This window comes from Sciurus vulgaris (genome assembly GCF_902686455.1).
Source record: "Sciurus vulgaris genome assembly, chromosome: 4".
Classification (NCBI taxonomy): Eukaryota; Metazoa; Chordata; class Mammalia; order Rodentia; family Sciuridae; genus Sciurus; species Sciurus vulgaris.
In genome coordinates this window covers 55,978,782-55,998,498 of record NC_136464.1, presented here as the reverse complement: position 1 = coordinate 55,998,498, position 19,717 = coordinate 55,978,782, and the positions used below count along the sequence as shown (strand labels likewise).

The 19,717-nt window shown below is 60.5% G+C and overlaps 1 protein-coding gene across 2 annotated transcripts in view; it reads left to right on the top strand.

The window, feature by feature from the left end:
• Positions 1 to 19,717, top strand: part of UNC5B (unc-5 netrin receptor B) — a 76,931-nt gene that overhangs the window by 42,117 nt on the left and 15,097 nt on the right. For both annotated transcript variants that reach the window (XM_079135771.1, XM_079135770.1), the window contains exon 2: positions 18,804 to 19,019. In XM_079135771.1, coding sequence (XP_078991897.1) covers positions 18,804 to 19,019 — 216 coding nt within the window. The remainder of the gene's footprint in view (positions 1 to 18,803; positions 19,020 to 19,717) is intronic.

Genomic DNA, 19,717 nt, shown 5'->3' with positions numbered 1-19,717 from the left:
GCTCCTGCTCATGCCTACCCACCCCCAGGGCCACCAAGGTCCCGCCCCTGAGCCCCACAACATTGACTTTTCTCTTGGTGGACTCCTAGCCCAGCAGATCATCCGCCTGATGGGCAAAGATGCTCCTCCCAGAGAACCAAGCCAGCACCCGAAGCCCCTCTTCTTCCTCTTACCCGAGGATGTCCAGTCCCTTCCTGTCCACGAGGAGCTAAGCTTAGGGTAGGCAGCCTATGGGTGGCCATGTGAGCCAGGTGTCTCCAGTGTCCCACAGGGTGAGCTGCAGTAGAGATGGCCCAGCCTCCCCTCGCAGGCAGGGTGGAGAGAGGTGAAGTGTTCATTAGGAAAGGAATAATGACTAATGTTAGACTTGACAACCCTTTATAGTTTGTAAAGCACTTTTGTATCCATAAGAAGTATACATCCAAAGATTAAGAAAGTGGGACTCAGAGAGGTAAAGTTGCTGGCCAGGATCACACAGCATTAGAAGTCTAGGAGGGAACGTGAACCTGAGCCAAGTTCAGCATGAGTTTTCTGAGGGCCTGTTCAGACCCAGGACTGATTACCTTCACCTTGTGACTCTGTTTACCTTAACGACAGGCCTGGGAGACTGTGTGGATCACCTCATTTTATAGAGGAGGAAATGAGGGCACAGAGCCCTGTGACTTGCCTGGGGCGCCCAGGGAGGAGAGTGGGGCTCAGTGCCACAGCCCAGCCAAGCTCCCAGCCAGGCCCCAGCTCCCTCCCGACATCTGGGGACAGATAGCCCAGCGCAGCTCTAGGTCTGTCCTCTCCATGTGGAAGAGCGCGGCCTGCTGGGGACAAGGCCTGGGGTGGCCCACTCTGGTTCAGAGCCAGGAACCCTGCTGCCCGGGAGGGCTTTGCTCCCTGCTCCTCTGGGGAGAGAGCCAGGCACGCAGGCTCCGTCACACCGAGCCCGTTCCCCCGTGGCCCAGCACAGGTGGCCACTGCTTCTGCCCCTGCCCCGAGGGTGGCTTCTCCACAGCTGAGAGTCCCATCCACCTCGCAGGGGCCTCCCACCACACTGGGCAAGCAGGTGCTTGAGGGGGTCCTCCCACACCCTGGAGGTGGAGCAGCAGGGGAGGCAGGAGGCCTGGGCCTGGCCTGGGAGCAGAGGCCTCTGACGGCGCAGGTGTGGCCCGTCGCCGCTGGCTAGCTGCCCTCTTTCCTGAGTAAGGTGTCCTTCTGCAGATGCCCTCAGGTCCTGGCCCGGCGCCGGGTGAGGCAGGCATCACCCCAGAGTCTCAGGGCCTCCCCGCCTTTGCTGCCTCTGGGCTCAGGACCTTTGGCCATCCAGGGGAGGCAGGGCTGGGCCCACCTTCCCTGCGAAGCCGTTCTGTCCCTTGCCCCTTGCTGAGGGCAGTAGGCTGTCCTTGTTAAAGGGCCTCATGATGACAGATCAAAGGGCTATTGAAGAGGCCCAGGAGAGCCTGCAGGAGAGGGGAGGAGGCGGTGGCAACCGGGAGACTGAGTCACCATGGGTGGTGAGTGGGCAGCGGGCGGCTGGAGCCAGGCCTTCCGGCTGGGAGGAAAGCCAAACAAGAGGCCCAGGAAGGGCCGCCGGGCTCTGGCAGCTGTGGGGAGAGGTAGCCATTCCCTGGGGAACAGAGACCATCCTGGTCAGGGGTGGGAGAATCCCTTCTCCGTGGCGTGACTCGTGGCCCAGTAGAGTCCCATGCCGAGGAGTCCGTGACCCAGCCCAGTCCAGCCACCAGCGCTGAGCCAGGCCTGCCTCGGCCTGCGGGTGCCAGGCAGCATGGACGAGCCCAACCTTGGTGTTCCCCATAAGCCTTCACACTCTGGCACCCCGAGCTTCTGAGCCGAGGCCCAGCTGGGGTGGAAAAGGCCTCCTGGTGCCAGCTTGGCCTCCGTGGACCTGAGGTGGCAGTGGAGAGTTGGGCCTCAAGTCTTGGCCTCTCTGTCCCCACCCCCTATTTTTGGCAGCTCTGGGGAGGGCGCCCAGGGCCTCCAACACACCAGGCGAGTGCTCTGCCACTGAGCTGCACCCAGCCAAGCTCCTCTTCTCTGAAGGGGCAGGGAGGACCCTCCTGGGCCTCTCAGGCCTCAACCTGCCAACGGCATCCTCTCCGGATGGCTGAGACGCCCCGGGCGCTGCAGTGGGGGCCCAGGAAGCTCTAGCATCTCCCCCCCCCGTGTGGCTGGAGCACTGGATCTGTCCCCACTGACGCTGTGCCTGAGGGCAAGTCATCTAAGCGCTGAGCTTTGGCTAGTGAAGTAGAGGTGCTGGTACCTGTCTGGTGGGGTTGCTGAGCCCTTTCGACCGTAAAGCCCATGACCCGGGCCTGCACAGAAACCTAGCCCCTATCTGGGGCTCCCACGGGAAGCCTCAGCTGGGGCGGCCTCCTGCCTGGGACTTTTGATGGGGGTGCCGAGGTGGGAAGGTGGCTTCAAAGCAGCATAGGCCCAGACTGCCAGCTCCGACTCTCCCAAGACCGCGGCCCCAGCCTGAGCTGGTTCCCCATCCACTCCTGGTCCCTCCCTTCAACCAGCCCCATAAAAAGGGAGCGGGCAGGAGGGAGTCCGGCTGCAGACTTTGTAATTTGGCTTGGAGGCGGCTCCGGTTCGTTTTAACCAGGCTGTAATTATGGCTGGCACAGACACCCCCTCATTACCAGGGCCTGGAAGGAGGACTCTAATTATAGCATGCTGGGTCTCGGCTCAGGGAGGCCACAGAGGAGGCCTATGGAGGCAGGGAGGGACCCTGAGCTGGCTGGGGCAGAGCTGGGGGTGGCGGGCCTGCCCTGGGCCTTGGGTCCTTCTTCAAGGGGCCTCCTTTCTCTGGCCTCAGTGTCAAGGGTGGGCACAAATTCAAGGCCACTGCCTCAGGGAGAAGAGGACCGAGAGGAACTCAGGAGGCTCACTCGTTCATGCAGGAAGCATTCAGTAAGCGGCTACTGTGTGTGCAGCTGGCCCTGGGGGCACAGCACTGGGCAGCCAGGTGCCCTCTGGTCAGCAATGGTGCCCAGGCGAAAGCCGGGTGAAAACACCTGAAGGCTTGCCCTCTGGGCGGCAGGGCTGCTGCCCTCCTCCTTGAGTGCCCCCAGCCACCCTCGTCAGCCCTGGGACCTGCTGGGCTCCGTTGGCACAGCGGGGGCTGCGGACCCTGCCCCGGAGCCCTGTTGGATGGTGCGGGGCCCACACAGGGTGTTAGACTTCAGGAGCCTCTTGCTGAGCCTCTGTCCTCGGGACCCCGGGCTCTGGTGGGGATCAGGCTTTGAACAAGCGAGCACTCAGAGGAGCATGTGACTTAGAAAGGCCACAGGGCAATGAGGAGGAGCCGCACCAGAGGAGGACCAGCCCCTGCAGGGGAGGGCGCAGAGGAGCCGGGCGAGGGGCAGGGTCGGCCAGGGCAGGGCAGGTGGGCCGGGAGGCCGCCTTCCAGGTGTGCCTGTGGGAAGCTTGCGCCTGGGCAGGTTACGCTCCCAGGTGTCCCTGGGCTGGGTGGGAGTTCTGTGTGTCACAGGAACGGCACCGGACAGGAATCTAGATTTGCAATCCAAGCCCAGCCCCACCGGAGTGCTGTGTGACCTTAGGCTGGCCATCCCATCTCTGGGCCACAGCTTTGACATCTGTCCAAAGGGAGGCCCCTTCAGGCTCTGAACCTTCTCTTTCTCTGCCCTAGTCCTGAGGGTTTGAGGAGACCTGCAAACCCTGTAACCAACAGCTGCCACTTCGGGGGACGCCCCTGACTGTAGAGCAGGAGGCCCCGACCGTGCAGGGGTGGGGGTGGAGAGCTCGGCCTGAGAACCTAAGGGTGTCTCATCCTTTTCGGTGAGTTATTAAGAGCCACCCGGAAGCAGACACAAAGGGAATTGTCCTGAGCTAGAGCCAGCCCCCAGCTGAGAACAATCAGGGAGGAAAACCCAGGCCATTTGTCCAGTGCAGTGCCTGTGGCTGGGAAAATGTGTCCCGCAACTAAAATTAGCCACCTAGGAACCTTCGCATCAAGGGCGACCTGGAGCCTCTATTGTTTTGAACTTGCGATCCCAGGGGCCTCGGGGGCAGGGGTTCTCAGGAGAAGCTGGTGACCCCAGGGTCAAAAGCAGAGCCAGCTCTTATACCTCCTGTGTGCCCAGTGAGGTGCCCCTGGGACAGGCAGGCAGGGAGGGAGTCTGGCTGGCCAGGACCACCAAGGGGGGTGGCCACAGTCTCAGGTTCCCATTGGAGCTGTTCCCCCGTCATGGACGACATTGCCGATGCTGGGTGGAATGGAGGGGACTGAGTGCTGAATGGAAAGAGTCGCGGGAAACACCAGAACTCAGCGTCCATCCTTCCCAGGGGACGCCGCGGGGCGCTCTGCTGGTGGCTGTCCTTCCCACTGGGGTTGAAAACCCAGCTTAGGTTCTTTCTTAGTAACCACGCGCCCGTGGGTGACTCTCGGTAGACTGTAGAGGTGGCCACTGATGCCGTCTCTCAGGGTCATGGAGACGATGATCCGAGGATGTGGGTGGGGTAGGCATGGACCATGGTGACGGGAACAGGGCCGTGTGGCTTCCGGCCCGCCAGGCGCTGCCGCCGCCCCGCCTGCGTGTGATGACCTTCAGTCCCCACTGGAAATACTGCGGTAGGGTCCCCCGCTTTGCAGAGGAGGAGCCGGAGGCCCAGCCGAGGTGCCTAACGTTTGAGAACCCCGGTGATGGCTCACCCGGGTCCTGAGGGGCTCAGGCAGTGTCAGCCTGACCCCGGGCCACCTCACACGGTGGGGACTTCTCCCTTTGAGACGTCTCTAGCCGAGTCCTGCAGGTGCTCAGGGGAGGAGCTGACTATGGTCAGCACCCCGAGTGCACCGAACGTTCCAGAAAGCTCCACGTGTCATTTGTTTCAGTGTTTCTCGCAGTGGGCAGGCGGCAGCCCCTGGGAACGGGTGGGAAATGCACGTTCTCAGGCCCCACCCGCGCCCCTGAGTCCCAGCCTGGGGCGGGGGACCCACAGCACAGTTTGGGTACCGCTGCAGAGGGGGTGAAGAACATGGGCTTAGGAAGCCAGAGACCCAGGTTCACATGCTGCAGACCCCTCCCTTGCCTCAAGCTTAGGCAAACATCTTAACCGGCCGGGCCTCGGTTTCCTCACCTGGCTGCTGGGGACAAGGGCGAGGATGTCCACCTGCGAGGGATGTTGGGCAGATTCAGTTGGAGAGTGAAAGTCAGTCCTGGTGCAGGGCCTGGGATTAGCTGCGACAGGTCACCCGGACCCCCTGCCAGCCCTGAGGACCGCTAAAGAAGGAGGCATCGTCGTGGCCTGGGAAGCCCGTTAATCCAGCCTGAGTGAAGCACCTGCTCAGGGCAGCCTGGCAGAGCTGGACAAGGGGGCAGTTAGCCAAGGGGCTCTTCCCAGGCTGAGGGCCAGGGACAGCTGAGTGGGACATCTCCCCCAGCTGGCCTGTTGCCGTGGCAGAGGCGCCCTGTCTTCCAGGAGCTTGGGTGCCGAGGAGGAGGCTTGACTGAGGACCGCCCCACCCAGGGCCAGGCAGAGGGGGTGCTAGGGAGAACGACTTTGAGAACTGCAGTTAAGGGGAGCAGGTACCCTAGACCTGGGCTCAGGGCTGCTCTGCTGTGGGCGGTGGCCCTGCAGTTTCCAGGAGCATGTCTTCACTGTCTTCCTTTCCACCTGTGTATCTTATTAACCTCTGTGTGTGTGTGTGTGTGTGTGTGTATGTGTGTGTGTGTGTGTGGCTGGGGACCAAACCCAGGCCCTGGGCATGCTAGGCAAGGGCTCCACCCATCAGCTGCACCCCAGCCCCTCCTGCATGTTTTCGATGGCTCCTTAGAGGCCTCCGGGGACCCATGTGCTCTTCTTCCAAGGTCTCCTTCCCAAGAGGAGGCTGCTGGGACCTGGCCAGGCAGACAGCATGGCCAATGGCCCTGCCTCCTCTGCCCAGCCCCCATTCAGGAGGGCCTGCCCAGCCTCAGGAGCCCCAGGCTCCTAGTGAGCTCCCACCCCTACTCCCAGCTGTCCCCAGGTCCTCTGCATACCTTGGTGTCATGTCACCCTTCCATGCCTCTGGGCCCATATGTCTCTGAGGCAGGCATAATGATATCATGCCTGTTCTAAAGGTAAGTGGCCAGGTGTGGTGGCTCACACCTGTGTTCCCAGTGACTGGGAAGGCCAAGGCAGGAGGATCGTGAGTTGGAGGCCAACCTGAGTAACTTAGCAAGACCCTGTCCCAAAATAGAAAATAAAGGGGGCTGGGGAAGGGGCTCAGTGGTTGAGCATCCCTGGGTTCAGTCCCTGGTACCAAAAGAAATGAATAAATAAAACAAAGATCAGTAAACTGAGGCCTCGGGAGTTAAGGCCACAGGCTCCCAGGGCGGGCGGCTGGAGTCCTCTGGAGGAACGGCGCTTCCACCCTTTCCTCCCCGCCTCAGGTCTCCTTGTCCACCTCAAGAAGTCCGCAGCAGGAGCTGACACCCAGAGAGGCTGTCGGGTGTCAGCCGGGGACGGCCCTGAAGGTGGTTCCCACTGGCTCTTGGGGTGTCCTCGGGCAGCGCCAGCCCCGTGCCCCTCTGCTGCTGGGTCCAGCGCCGCTCTCCGGGGACGGTGCTGCTCGCCGCCCCCGCCCTGCCTTCCTCGGCTGCCGGCTGGAGGATGAGGTGAGCAGCCTCGCCCTGAGCCAAGCCGGCCGCGGTTACATCAGCAGGTGCAAACAGGCAGGCGGGGGCGGGCGGCGTCCCACGGGGCTGGCGCGCGGCTCCGTCCCCCACGCGGGTCTGTTTCACTCCCTCCTTCCAGCTTGCATCAGCCTTTCCAGCTCTGTGTGTCCCGGGGTGGCCAGGGGAGGGGCAGGCTGCAGCAGGGTGGGGCCGGGAGCTGCTGGTCAAGCCGTCAGCCGGGAGGGCCGCCCACGGGTCCTCACCGCAGGCAAGCAGATGGTGGAAACCAGCGCCGGCACAGGCTGCCCGCTGGCGCACATCTTCACACGCCGATCTTGATGTGCCCAACAGCCCTGGCAGGCAAAGCCAGTAGAAGTGGGCCCATTTCCCCAAGGAAGACTGAGGCGCAGCAGGGCGTGGTGGCACACGTCTGGAGTCCCAGCAACTCAGGAGGCTGAGCCAGGAGGATCGTGTGTTTGAGGCCCGCCTCTGCAGCTTAGCAAGGCCCTAAGCAACTCGGCGAGACCCTGTCTCTAAATAAAATATAAAAAGGGCTGAGGATGTGGCTCAGTGGTTAAGGGCCCCTGGGTTCCAAAAAAAAAAAAAAAAAAAAAGAAAGATTAATACCCAGAGGAAGTGGCATCCCCAAGGTCGCTGGTGACCGAGCAGAGCCTTCCAGGTGGAAAAGTGTAGGGCAAGGACCACCTGAAGAGAAAATCCCCGTTGAGGAGCTAGAAGCTTGGAAGCCGCCAGAGGGCGCCTGGCTGCGACCCCGAGAGCGCTGCCCACAGCTGTGCCAGTTCTGCACAAGGGTGGCCTGCAGGCAGAGGGACCGGCAGGCGACGGGCCGGGCTGCAGGCTGACTGAGCACTGGTCCGGACCTTGCTCTGGGTACCCCCAGGCAAGCGGAGAAGAGGCCTCAGGAAGCGTGTGGTTCACGCGTAAGAGAGCAAATGAGTGGGGCGAGCCCTGCCCACCCCACCTCCTGAGGACCTCAGCAGCCACCTGGGCCTTCCCCCTGGCCAGCGTCACCATCTCCTCGTCCCCACCGGCCAAGGACTCAGCTGATCACCCACACCGGGCCAGGGTCTTCCCCACCACTGGGAACAGAGAGCCCAGGACAAGCACTTTGGACTGGGTTCCAGGATGCCCACACCCGGGCCTAGCTTTGCCTCCAACCTGCTGTGTGGTCTGAGGCAAGTTACTCCTCCTCTCTGGTCTCAGGGGTTCCTGAGAGCCTGAATGTAGCAGGCCTGCCCTCTCGGGGGCCCATGAAAATTTGACCCCAGTTCCCGCCTTGTGGAAGGAGACCAGAGATGTCCGCCCCCTTCTCTTGCCCCTAGGACCTGAGTAGGAACCATATGGATTCCAGGTTCCAAAAAGTCAGAAGAAGGCCCCTCCCCAGCCCGAAGGCCCCCTCCACTCAACTGCCCCTGCCAGCACTCTCAGGCCTCTTCTTTGTCCCTCTCCCTGTGACTCCGTTTCTGCCTCAGTTCATTGGGCCCCACTGGTGCCCCCTCTTCCCACGCCACTTTCCACAGGGTGGCAGAGTCAGGCGTCTCTTTTTCTCTCTCCTTTACGCCCATGTGATGCCCAGACAGCATGGGTGCTGCCACCACAGGCCGTTGGCCTTGGACCAGTCACTGACCCTCTCTGATCTCAGGACCCCCATCTGGAGGCGAAGGGGCTGGGCCCGCGTCTGAGGGCCCCAGAGCCCAGGGCCTGATGATGGCGCAAGGGGGCGGCCGTCTCTGCAGCCTCCTCATGGCAACGTGCTGGAGGCTGCCTCCCTCTGCAGGGTAGGTTCCCCCAGGGCCAGTGCCCAGCACAACAGGGTGACCCATGCCCCAGGGTGCCCACCAGCAGGCCCGGCCCTGGACTTGCCAGGGTGGTGTGGGGAGGGGGCAGAACCCCTGTCCTGTGCAGCCTGGCCCGGGCAGCTGCCAGATCCGAGGCCATTCCATGGGGGTCTGAGTGCCGGGAGAAAGGGACCAGCGCTGGCACCTTCCTGCCCAGCACCCACACCCGCAGCGCCACTGCGCGGTCCTGGCCCCGCCAGCCCTGTGCCAGCTCTGCGCCAGCTCTGCATGCTGCAGCGGCCCCCACGGCCCTGGAGCCAGCCAGGAAGAGTCAGCCCAGCTGGCCTGCACTGCCCAGCAAGCGTGCCGTGTGTGAGCACAGACGTGACCTCAGGATGGACAGACCCAGAGCCCCAGAGGGTGACCGAGACCAGGCGCATTTTGCTTTCAGTTTAACAACTGAACTTAGTTCATAGCTATTAACTTTGTGAGCAGCTTGGAAAAGAAAACGTAGAAGACACCTGTATATGGTCAGAGCCCATTTAAATAGCAAAATATCTGCACACCTAAGAATAGTCTGAGAATCAACGGGCAACGAGAATTAACGTGTTAATTCAACCGCAGTGGGAGTGGGGTGACTTTTCTTTTTATTTTTACAGACTGCATTTTGATTCTTTGTACACAGATGGTGTACAACTTTCCATTTCTGTGGTTGTACACAATGTAGATGCACACCATTCATGTAATCATACACGTACATAGGGTAATACTGTCTGTCTCATTCTACTATCTTTCTGTCCCCTACCCACTCCCACCCCATTTTCCTCTACACCATCCAAAGTTCCTTCATTCTTCTCTTTCCCCCACCATCCCTCTGGTCATCCACTTATCAAAGAAAACATTTGGACTTTGGTTTTTTGAGCTTGGCCTATTTCACTTAGCATGATATTTTCCAACTTCATCCATTTACCAGCGAATGCCATAATTTTATTCTTCTTTATGACCGAGTAATATTCCATTGTGTATATATGCCAGTTTCTTTATCCATTCATCAGTTGAAGGGTATCTTGGTTGGTTCCACAATCTAGCTATTGTGAATTGAGCTGCTATGAACATTGATGTGGCTGCGTCACTGTAGTATGCTGATTTTAAGTCCTTTGGGTATAAACCAAGGAGTGGGATAGCTGGGTCAAATGGTGGATCCATTCCAAGTTTTCTGAGGAATCTTCATACTGCTTTCCAGAATGGCTGCACTAATTTGCATCCCCACCAGCAATGTATGAGTGTGCCTTTTTCCCCACATCCTCGCCAACACTTATTATTGCTTGTGTTCTTGATAATAACCATTCTAATTGGAGTTAGATGAAATCTTAGGCGCAAGGGGGCGGCCGTGCATTTCTCTAATTACTAGGGATGATGAGCACTTTTTCATATATTTGTTGATCACCTGTATATCTTCTGTGAAGTGTCTGCCCAGTTCCTTAGCCCATTTATTGATTGGGTTCTTTATATTTTTGTTGTAAAGTTTTTTAAGTTCTTTATAAACTTTGGAGATTAGTGCTCTGTCTGAAGTGTGTGTGGAAAAGACTTTCTCCCACTCTGTAGGCTCTCTTTTCACATTGTTGATTGTTTCCTGTGCTGAGAAAAAGCTTTTTAGTTTGAATCTATCCCATTTATTGATTCTTGCTTTGATTTCTTTTGCCCTGGGGGTCTCGTTAAGGAAGTCTGGTCCTAAGCCAACGTGATGGAGATTCGGGCCTACTTTTTCTTCTGTTTGGTGAAGGGTCTCAGGTCTAATTCCTAGATCCTTGATCCATTTTGAGTTGAGTTTTGTGAGGGGTGAGAGATAGGGGTTTAGTTTCATTTTACTGCATATGGATTTCCACTTTTCCCAGCACCATTTGTTGAAGAGGCTATCTTTTCTCCATTGTACATTTTTGGCACCTTTGTCTAGTATGAGGTTGCTGTACTTATGTGGGTTTGTCTCCGTGTCTTCTATACTGTACCATTGGTCTACCTGTCTATTTTGGTGCCAGTACCATGCCATTCTTGTTACTATTGCCCTATAGTAGAGTTTAAGATCTGGTATAATGATACCCCCTGCATCACTCTTCCTGCCCAGGATCGCTTTGGCTATTCTGGATCTTTTGTTCTTCCAGATGAATTTCTTGATTACTTTTTCTGTTTCCATGAGAAATGTCATAGGGATTTTAATCGGAATTGCGTTAAATCTGCATAGCACCTTTGGAAGTATGGCCATTTTGATAATATTAATATTCTGACTTTTATTTTCATGCTTATCTTTTCTAAATTGTTTACAATGGTACTTTCTTTATAATCAGAAAAGTCAGGGAGTGTTCTTATTAGAAGCAAAAGAAGATTTCTAAAAATGAAGTCCCCTCTCCTCCCCAGGGAGTCTAGTGCTCAGTTTTTCTTTCTGGCTCTACTGTTTGGATGCTGTGTGACCTGAGGCCAGGCCACACCCTCTCTGGTCTCCTTCTTAGGGGACAGTGTTTCTGTGCTCTCTGAGGTTCCCTCAGAGAGCAGCATCCCACAGACTGGGATTTTCCCGTGGTCCAGGTCAGCACAACTAGTGCCCACCTCCTCCAGCTGCCCCTCCCGCCCCCACTGCTACCCCAGGTGTTTCTAGAGAAGCTGGGAAGCATAGCTGGAGAAAATCCAGTGGGCCCAGTGGACCCCAGCAAACAAAATAGCCCTTCAGCTAGCCTTCCAGAAAGCACTGTGCACGGACAGCCCAGGGAGGAGAGAGGAGGATGCAGGCAGGTCAGGGGCCCTCCGGGGACCTGCCGTTCCATTGAGATGGCAGTGTCATGGGAACCCAGGGCAGAGGTCATCCCTGAGGTAGAGCAGGAAGGCACGCACAGGGACCGGAAACAGCCCAGGTGGCGCGTCCCGGGAGAGTGGAGTGGCGTCTGAGCCGTGGCGGGGACCAGGACTTCCCGGCAGGTGCAGAGAAGCTTCTGGAGCATGGGCCCCTGCAGGCAGGGGGCGGGGCTGTGTCTGGACACCTGGAAGGGCCAGCTTTGGGTCCAGCCGGCCTCTGTGGGGCAGGTGGGGCACCAGGAGTCTCCCCAGATTGGACTAGCACCTGGGTGGTCGGCGAAGCCTGAACCCACTTCTCAAACTCTCCGCGTCCGTCTCTGGATGGGAAAGGGACCGAGTGAAAGAGCAGGTCCCTCCAGGCCGAGCCCCCGGGCGTCCAGGGCAAGCAGCGTGCCGCGACCTCAACCGGCGTGTGATGGGCCCGTTGGTGTGAGCGTGTGTCCAAGCAGGCACCGTGCCAGGCTGCCACCAGGCCTCTCCAGTGGTCTTGGGTGGGATCCCCCCAGATGAGTCCAGGCCTTGGGAGGGTCCGGCCCACAGAGGACAGGAGGACCCGTGGGGGAGACCCCTCCCCTTAGGAACTGCTGAGAGGACCAGAGCTGCCCCTGCTGGTCCCTCGGGGCCATGTGACTTCATGGCAAGGGCTGTCCCGATTTCTTGTGGTCATGACCTTGAGCGTGTCCTCCGCCTTCACCGAGCCCGGTTTCCACCTCTGTACAGCGGAGCAGCCCTGCAGGCCTGCGGTGTGGTGATGTGTGTCACCCAGCTCTCGTGCCAGGTGTGGGACAGCTGGTCACTCTCCAGAGCTGGGCGGGCGAGAGGGCTCTGAGCTCCTCGTCCAGAGAGGACGGGGACGGGAGGCAGAAGGCCCTTCCTCAGGGCCCAGGCCTCCAGGTGCAGGGACCCCATGAGACCTGGGCCTGAAAATGGCCCCAGGGGCCCAGGCCCTGGCTGAGAGTCCCCCAGCCCCGGGAAGAGGGCGGGTGTGGACTCAGCCTCCCCAGCTGCACTGTGGGTCAGGTAGGCCTGAGTCAGTGGCGTGGCCTCGCTAGTCCCACGCCAGGCCTCGTCCCTGGTCTCCCGTCCACTCCTGCACCTGTCCCTTAGTCCTGGGAGGGAGAGGCTTCCGGGAGCGTTTGGACGCACACACACCCAGGCTGCAAGCTGCTGTCCATGCTGGCGAGGCCACTTCCTGCGGCCTGCACAGGAAGTGACGTCCTGGGCACAGACAGGTCTGAGGAGGGTATGGGAGGGGCCGGGTGGGGGCTTCTTTGTTAGGGTGACTCAGTCAGGGCTCCCCCAGCTGCCAGCCCCATTTGTCATCAGTAACGGCCATTGTGGCTGCCTCCGAGGGGCCCTGGCCTGAGCCCCACAGCGCCGCGGGAGCGGGCCAGATGGAGGAAGGGCTTTGTGTCCGGGTTGGGCCCGTCGTGGGGGCTGTGTGTTAAAACGTGATAATAAGCGCTCCCTGCCCCCGGCTCCCCGCGCCCCCACCGGGCACATCAGCGCCGGGAATGGAGGAGGTTTTCCGTGCGGCGGGAGGCAAGTCTGCGGAGGCTCCACCGCGGTCTAGGGCCAGAGAGAGGCCGTGACTGCCCGTGATAAATGTGCCCAGCGTGGGGCATTTCTCTCTCCTCGCCCCCTGCCCGGCCCCTCTCCCCTCCCTGCCCCGTGCCAGCCGGCCCCGGAGCCACAGGCCCTGCTCAGCTCCGGCGCTGAACCCGGGGGACCCAGGGACAAAAGCCAGCCATGGCGGTGTCAAGTCAAGGCCCTCCCTGCCCTGCCATGGCTGCCTGGCGGTGAGGCCTCTGAGGCCTCTGCCCAGGGCTGCAGGGCCGATCAGACCCATCGTGGGGAGAACCAAAGCCTTGGTCCCCTGTCCTGCCGTGGCCGTGCCTCCTTCTGGACCTGGTCTGCCAACCTCAACTCCAGATCAGAAGCTGGTTCCGATGCTGAGCTGCTTCCTGTGTGATGTTGCGTTTGTCACTTTCCCTCTCTGAGTAGGTAGACACAGGTAACAGGAGACCAAGGGACGTGCAGTGCGGGCGCTGAGGCTCCCCTGGCACAGCTGGGGGGCTGGCTGCTGCCTGCTGCCCTCTCTGCTGCCCACGCTGCTGCCGGTGAAGCGCACTCCCGAGTTTTCTCAGGTGACCCTCACGACAGCACCTCTGAGTCGACCGGCCAGGAATGCTCGCCCCTTTTTATAGGTGGGGAAACTGAGGCCCAGAGGTAAGACCCTTCCCGAGGTCCCCGGGCAGAGGAGGACCCGAGCATGCTCCATTCTTCCTGTTTCGCTGCCTGCCTGCCTGGACCCCCATGGTCAGGGTCTTGGTCAGGGAAGCAGAACGTCTCTGGTTCCCGCGAGGAAGGGTGACTGTCTCCCATTCGAGGACATTTGGGCTGCTGCCCGCTCCCGGGATCCCCTGGGAAATCAGCTTCTCTGCTTGTGCCCCTCAGCCTGCTTGCGGTCGTGGCCTGGGCTCCGCCACCCTCGAGCCCCACCTCCACAGTGGGCTCGGCTCAGCCCAGCCCCTGGGAAGAAGCTGCCCAGCTGGCACTGAGACAATACCCTGACCTGGACACTAAGGCGTGGTGTGTCCCCTGCTCCGAGAGCAGCCACCGAAATCGTTAAGGAGCCTTCAAGCTCCTGATTCGAAACGCTCTTGCCAGAAGCAGAAGGTGCTGGCCAGACGCCCCCTGGCACCCCACCCCCACAAGTCAAGTGGCTGAGAGCAAAATGGACCTGGGCCATGAGGAAGCCGGGCAGGGCGAGGGAGGCAAAACTGGCTCCTGTGTTCAGAAGAAAGAGGGAAGGCCAGGGAGGGCAGGCTACCCCCTCCCGACACTGGGGGGCCGTCACAGCCCAGGGGACGTGCCGTTCAGAGTGGCCTTGGCCATGGCTGGGGCCCCAGGCAGCAGAGTGCAGCCGACAGCGAGGAAGACCTTCCTAACTGTGGGGTCTGTCCAGGGGCGACGGGCTGAGCAGGGCAGTAGTGGGTGCCCCAGCCCTGGAGGCTTGCCAGCTCACGCTGGATGAGGACTGGACGGGAGGGAGGAGGAGCTGGCCTCTGAGCCACCTCCATAGACACAGGCAGGGGCACAGGTCGGTTAGGAGAAGGGCTGAGTGGCCCCCAGGGCTTGTCTGGATCTGAGGCCCAGGAAGAGGTGGGGGCAAGGTGGGAGCCCTCTGCAGACGCTTCCTGCCCTCCTTCCAGGGCCACCCACACGCTGCCTCGGGACCACCAAAGGGGCGGGGCTGTCGGCCAGGAGCGGCAGTGGCAGGAGAGAGGCTGGCCTTATGCACAGGAGCTCTGCAGAGGAGGACGCTGCACCCAGTGAGCAGAGTCCCCGGGGGGATCGGAAAACCTCAGCGTGGTAGAGCCGGAGTGGGACTCGAGAGTGACCTGACCAGCCCCCTCACTCTAAGGTGGTGGCCTGAGAGGGAAAGGCCACCTGGCAGCGGAATCCCCCGGATGCAGTCCCAGGGCTCTGGCCTCCAGGGGCTGGGTTGCCCGTGTTTCACGGTCCGTCACTACGTCTGGGTAGGGTCGGCTTCTTACCTTCATCTTGGGATTCCTGGACCGTTCTTGTAGGTGGCTTTAAAGGTGCGCTTTTGTGACTTAGGCCTGAGTGCGTTCTGCTCTTAGGACACACGCACGTGCGCACACGCTTTATGTGGGAAATTTTCCTGCCAGCAGGACGTCCAGATCCCGCCTGGCGGAGGACGGGCCTGCTCCTGGAGGAGCCCGCCCGCAAAGGTTTGAGTCTCCTGTGTAAAGATGCAGCCATGGAGAGAAGCGCAGGGAAGCCGGGATGCTGGGAGGCGGGAACAGCAGGCGCAGCTCCGAGCCAGGCTGGGAGGTGGCTCTAAAGGCAGGCGCGTTTTTGCAACATAGGCGCAATTGAGTTCTGCTGTAAGGAACTGGTCCACTGGCCAGGTGACCCTTGGTGTCTCTCCATGCTGTGTCTTCATCTGTAAGATGGGACCGTATCCCATGTTGGGAATTGGGAGGAAGTAGAGCATTTGGCCGGCACGCAGGCACATGGGCACATAGCAGAGACAAACGCCAGTTTCCACAGCAGAGTTTAGAAGACAGACTCCCTGAATCTGCAGCCAGCTCTGCTCTTGCTAGCGTCATAGCCTCGTGCCAATAACTTAAACGCTTTTGGTCTGTTTCCCCATCTGTAGGGTGGGGTTGATAAAAGTGCCTAATCCATAGGACCATGATTCCCAAACTGTGTGCCACGGCACCCCAGGGTGCTACAGGCTATTGCTAATCTTCAAGGGACACTGTTGGACACTGGAGGAACTACTGGCTCGAGGTGGCTCCCAGTTTCAGCATTACATCACTGATTCCCCTGGATTGGGCATCGCATGTTTGCAAAGCTGAGATTTGGGCACTTGGGAGTATCCAAGTAATAAGGGTGGTGGTGTCCACTCTGCTTCTGTGGTTGGGAAGTGGTCCAGCGCTTGACAGGTGCCTCTGTCCCCATCTGCCTGTTACAGTGGCTACTTAGGGATGGGGTGAAACATTATTTTTTTGTTCCAATTTAAGTACTTTTTCCAAAAGGCTGCTCAGTGTTTAGGCTATAAATACTTGTGGAGCTGTGTGGATGTAACGACTTAATACATTTCCAGCGTTTGGGACTTTCTTTGGGACCTGGAAATACCATAAAAAGTCACTGAGATACTTAAGAGCAAAAGAGTCTGAGCACCTCCGGGCAGGGCTGTCATGGGTGCGTCGAGCGGGTAGGACCCGCACTCTGAACAGTGCCTGCAGCTCGAGGCCCAGGGACCCCCTGGGCACCTTTGCTGCCCCTCTGCCCGGCACCAGAGGGCCTGGCTTACTACCGTCTGGACCACTGACGCAGCCGCTCCTAGGCCTGGTGCCCCTGCACGCCCACCTCTGCTGGATTTGCCTTGACTGCATACCAACTGCGTGTCATCAGGGTGCCTGGTGGCCTTTGGTTCTTTCTCCTGTCTCCTGTCTTCATCTGCCTCCTGGTCACTGGACTGTGGGGACGTGGGCAAGGAGACCCAGCTCTGTAGTGAGCCATCCCATGCCACCTTGCAGGGCTCAGGCTGCGTCCCTGCCCAAGCCAGAGATGGACGTCTGCGCCAGCGCTGAGTGGGCGCGGGGCGGGGCGGCAGGGCGCGGCCTGGCTAATGGATGTCTAATGCTTGCTTCCTCAGTCGCATCTGCGCCCGCTTTATAAATGAGCCGCATTAGGGTCATAAAACAAAGTCGTAAATACAGCCTGCCGTGCCGCAGAGAACAGGGCAGCCAGGGGCTGGAGGCATGAGCCGGGGGAGCGCCCGGCCTCCCAGGCACCCCAGAGGGCCAGGTTCTCACGGGGTTCTGGGTCTGGAGGCTCAGCCCTGCTGTCACCCCACCGAGCTGACCCAGGCAGGATGCTGGCTGCAAGAGGTGGGCAGGGGCCTGCCTGCTCTCTGCTGCCCAGGTGCCCTCCCCCGCAAGGTCCAACACAGTGTGAGGCTACAGTGGCCATCGCAGAGTGGACACAGTGACCTGCTCTCGGCCACTGGAAACCGTGTCCAGCTCATAGAGCTGCAGCACAGCCCCTGTGTGGCCTTCCCAGCACACAGACCCCAGGGGCTGCAGACAGAGGGAAGCATGTAGGGGGACGCCTGGGCCGGGACTCAGGAGTCCTCAGTGCCATTCCGGGTTAGCTGCCCACAAACCAGGTGGCCTGGGGCAAGTCACTGGCCCTGTTTGGGTGGTCTTCAGTTTCCTCAGCTTTGAACAAAGACGACGGTGCCAACCCTGCTGGCTGATGGGAGAGGCCCTCAGCGGTAAGTCCTGGCCCGCGTCAGGCTGCTCCTGGGACTCCCAAGTGCAGCACACCCCCGGTGTTCTACCTCAGCCACGGGGAGGGAGTCCCGGGCAGCATCCAAACGTGCTCCTCTGTGTCTTGGATGCGAACCTTGCCTCTTGCTAGCGTGTGACCTTGGGCGAGTTGCTTCATCTCTCTGGGTCTCTATTGCTCCGTTTATAAAATAGGGGCTGACGAGGACCCCGCACAGGGCTGTTGCAGGAAGTAGATAAGCTAGCTGTTGGAAGTACTGGAACAGCACCGGCTGCTTGGTGCGCATTTCTTGTCTGGATGCAGCAACAGGCACCTACTGTGTGCCAGTCCCTTTCCAAGGCAGCCCTGTGGTCCTCAGAGCAGCCCAGAGAGACGGCCAAGTGCTCCCTTCCCCCGCCCTCCTCAGAGCTGAAGTAACAGGGCAGATTCAGGCGCTCGCTTGGGTCACACGGAACGGGAGCTGGGTTCACCCCCGCCTGGCCGGCTTCCCGTCCCACCCTCAGGTCGCTGTCTGTCACACTCATGCTGCCTGAAACCTGGGGCCGGTGATAACAACCCCCACTCACGGGGGGTCTCTTGGTCTACACAGGAAACACGCACCCGCCGTGTCGATTCATTCTGCTCTTGGAAAACCAGGTGTCCCCTGGGCCCCTGCCTATAGGGAGACTCCCAAGGGCCAGCATGGCCTCCTGGACTGGACAGGTGCAGGGTTCCCAGTGCTGACTGAGCCAGGCTCGGCTGGTGGAGAGGCGGGCAGACGTGCCCACCCCACTGCTTCCTCCCTATGTCCTCTGGAGCAATTAGCAGAGGAGGACAGGCCCCCCACGGCTTGTCCCCAGCCTCCTGATTGTTTGACGCTTGGCTTTGGAAAGTGAGTCTTCCTGAGTGGCAGGCCAGTCACAGGCCCGGCCTGGTCTCCTCCCTCTGCACAGCCCTTCCTTCCTGTTTGTCCCCTCCCGAGGTGCTGTTCTTTCCAGGGACCCAGGCGTTCCCGGTTGGCCTCTTTGGGGAGGACACTGCCCCGCGGGCACCGCCTCGCCTGTCCTCTGGAGTCTGCTCGTCCACAGTGGTGTGGGTGTGGATCTGGCTGCGGTGGGAAGCCTCCCCGGGATGGATCAGCTTCCGGGCTGGGAGCCGGGCTCCAGGTGGAGCCTCCCCAGGAGGCCTCCTGGGACTTCCTAGAGGAGTCCTGGGGGTGCTGAGCAGCAGGGAGCCCAGGCCTAGTGCCATCCCAGCCCACCCCACGCCCCTGCAGGCCCTGGCTGCCTCTGCTGGTCAACCAGCTGGCTGGGGCTGCAAAGGGCAGCTGTGGCTTCAGGGCAAAGCCGGCCTGGTTTCCGTTCCTGCCTCAGCCCAGTTTCCAGCCCATCAAGTGTGATGTCACCATGGCGAACAGAAGCGAGGCCCGCAGGGCCAGGGCTGGGGTGGTGGGGAGGTCCGGGGCTCCCCTGGCAGGCCGCCCTGGGCCTGCCTGGCTTGTCCAGCTATAGGGAATAAGAATCACGCAGCCTCACGGGCCTCACCGGCCAGACAGGCCCAAAGCTCCACCTCCTCAAAGTGAGACAGGATGGGGACACTGAGGCCCGAGGGGTGCAGCCCCTGCTAGGTCCCAGGGTGGGTCCTGGGGAGGTGTCCGGCATGGGCGAGAGGCAGCCCAGGCTCCCGGCTCCCGGCCCAGGCTCACACGCCTCCCGCTCCACAGGCACTGACCAGGTGCTGCCCGACGCCTTCCCGTCCGCGCCGGCCGAGCCGCTGCCCCACTTCCTGGAGGAGCCGCAGGACGCCTACATCGTGAAGAACCGGCCCGTGGAGCTGCGCTGCCGCGCCCGCCCCGCCACGCAGATCTACTTCAAGTGCAACGGCGAGTGGGTCAGCCAGAGCGACCACGTCACGCAGGAGGGCCTGGACCAGGCCACCGGTGGGTCCTCGGGCCAGAGGCGCAGGGGCACTCGGTCCTGAGCCTGGTGCTGGCCTGGGCTCCACGGGCGGCCTCCCCCAGCCCTGTGTCCTCCAGTTCTCCAGCCTCCTGTCCTCCGTTTCCCATCTGGGGTCACTGGATGGGAACCTCCCCAAGGATGGGCTGCAGGTCCCGCCAGGCCTGGCCTGCGGCGACGTGGCCTCCATATTCTCTGTCTTCCCTCCCGCTTGTGTCTGTCCGGTGGGGGCTGGATCTCCACCTGACCTGGGGAGGGAGGCCTGGGTCCCCAGCCCACCCACCAGAATTCAGTACCACCTTGCCTCAAGTCCTTCCCGCGGCTGGACAGTGACGCTGTTTTCCGTTGTGGCCTGCGATGTTCAGGATTGCCCCCGGGGCTCGGGCGGGGTTCCCACAGGCCTCCCGGGTTCTGAACTCATCCAACCCGATGAGGCTTCAAATAAGCCCGAATCCAAAACTTGCAGAGTGTCAGGCTGGCGCCCAGAGAGTTTCTGTTTGGGGTTCATTTTGGATCTGGAATCTGGGTGCTCGACCCTGTGATATGAAGTTAGTGACCATGTGGGTGGTGCGGGGGGCCCTCCCCCAAATCCAGAGAAAGCAAGGGAGGAGGGAGAGTGCGGACCCTGGAGCCCTGGTGCCTGGGGGAGGCAGCCAGCTCCTCACCTCGCCTCCCCGGGGGA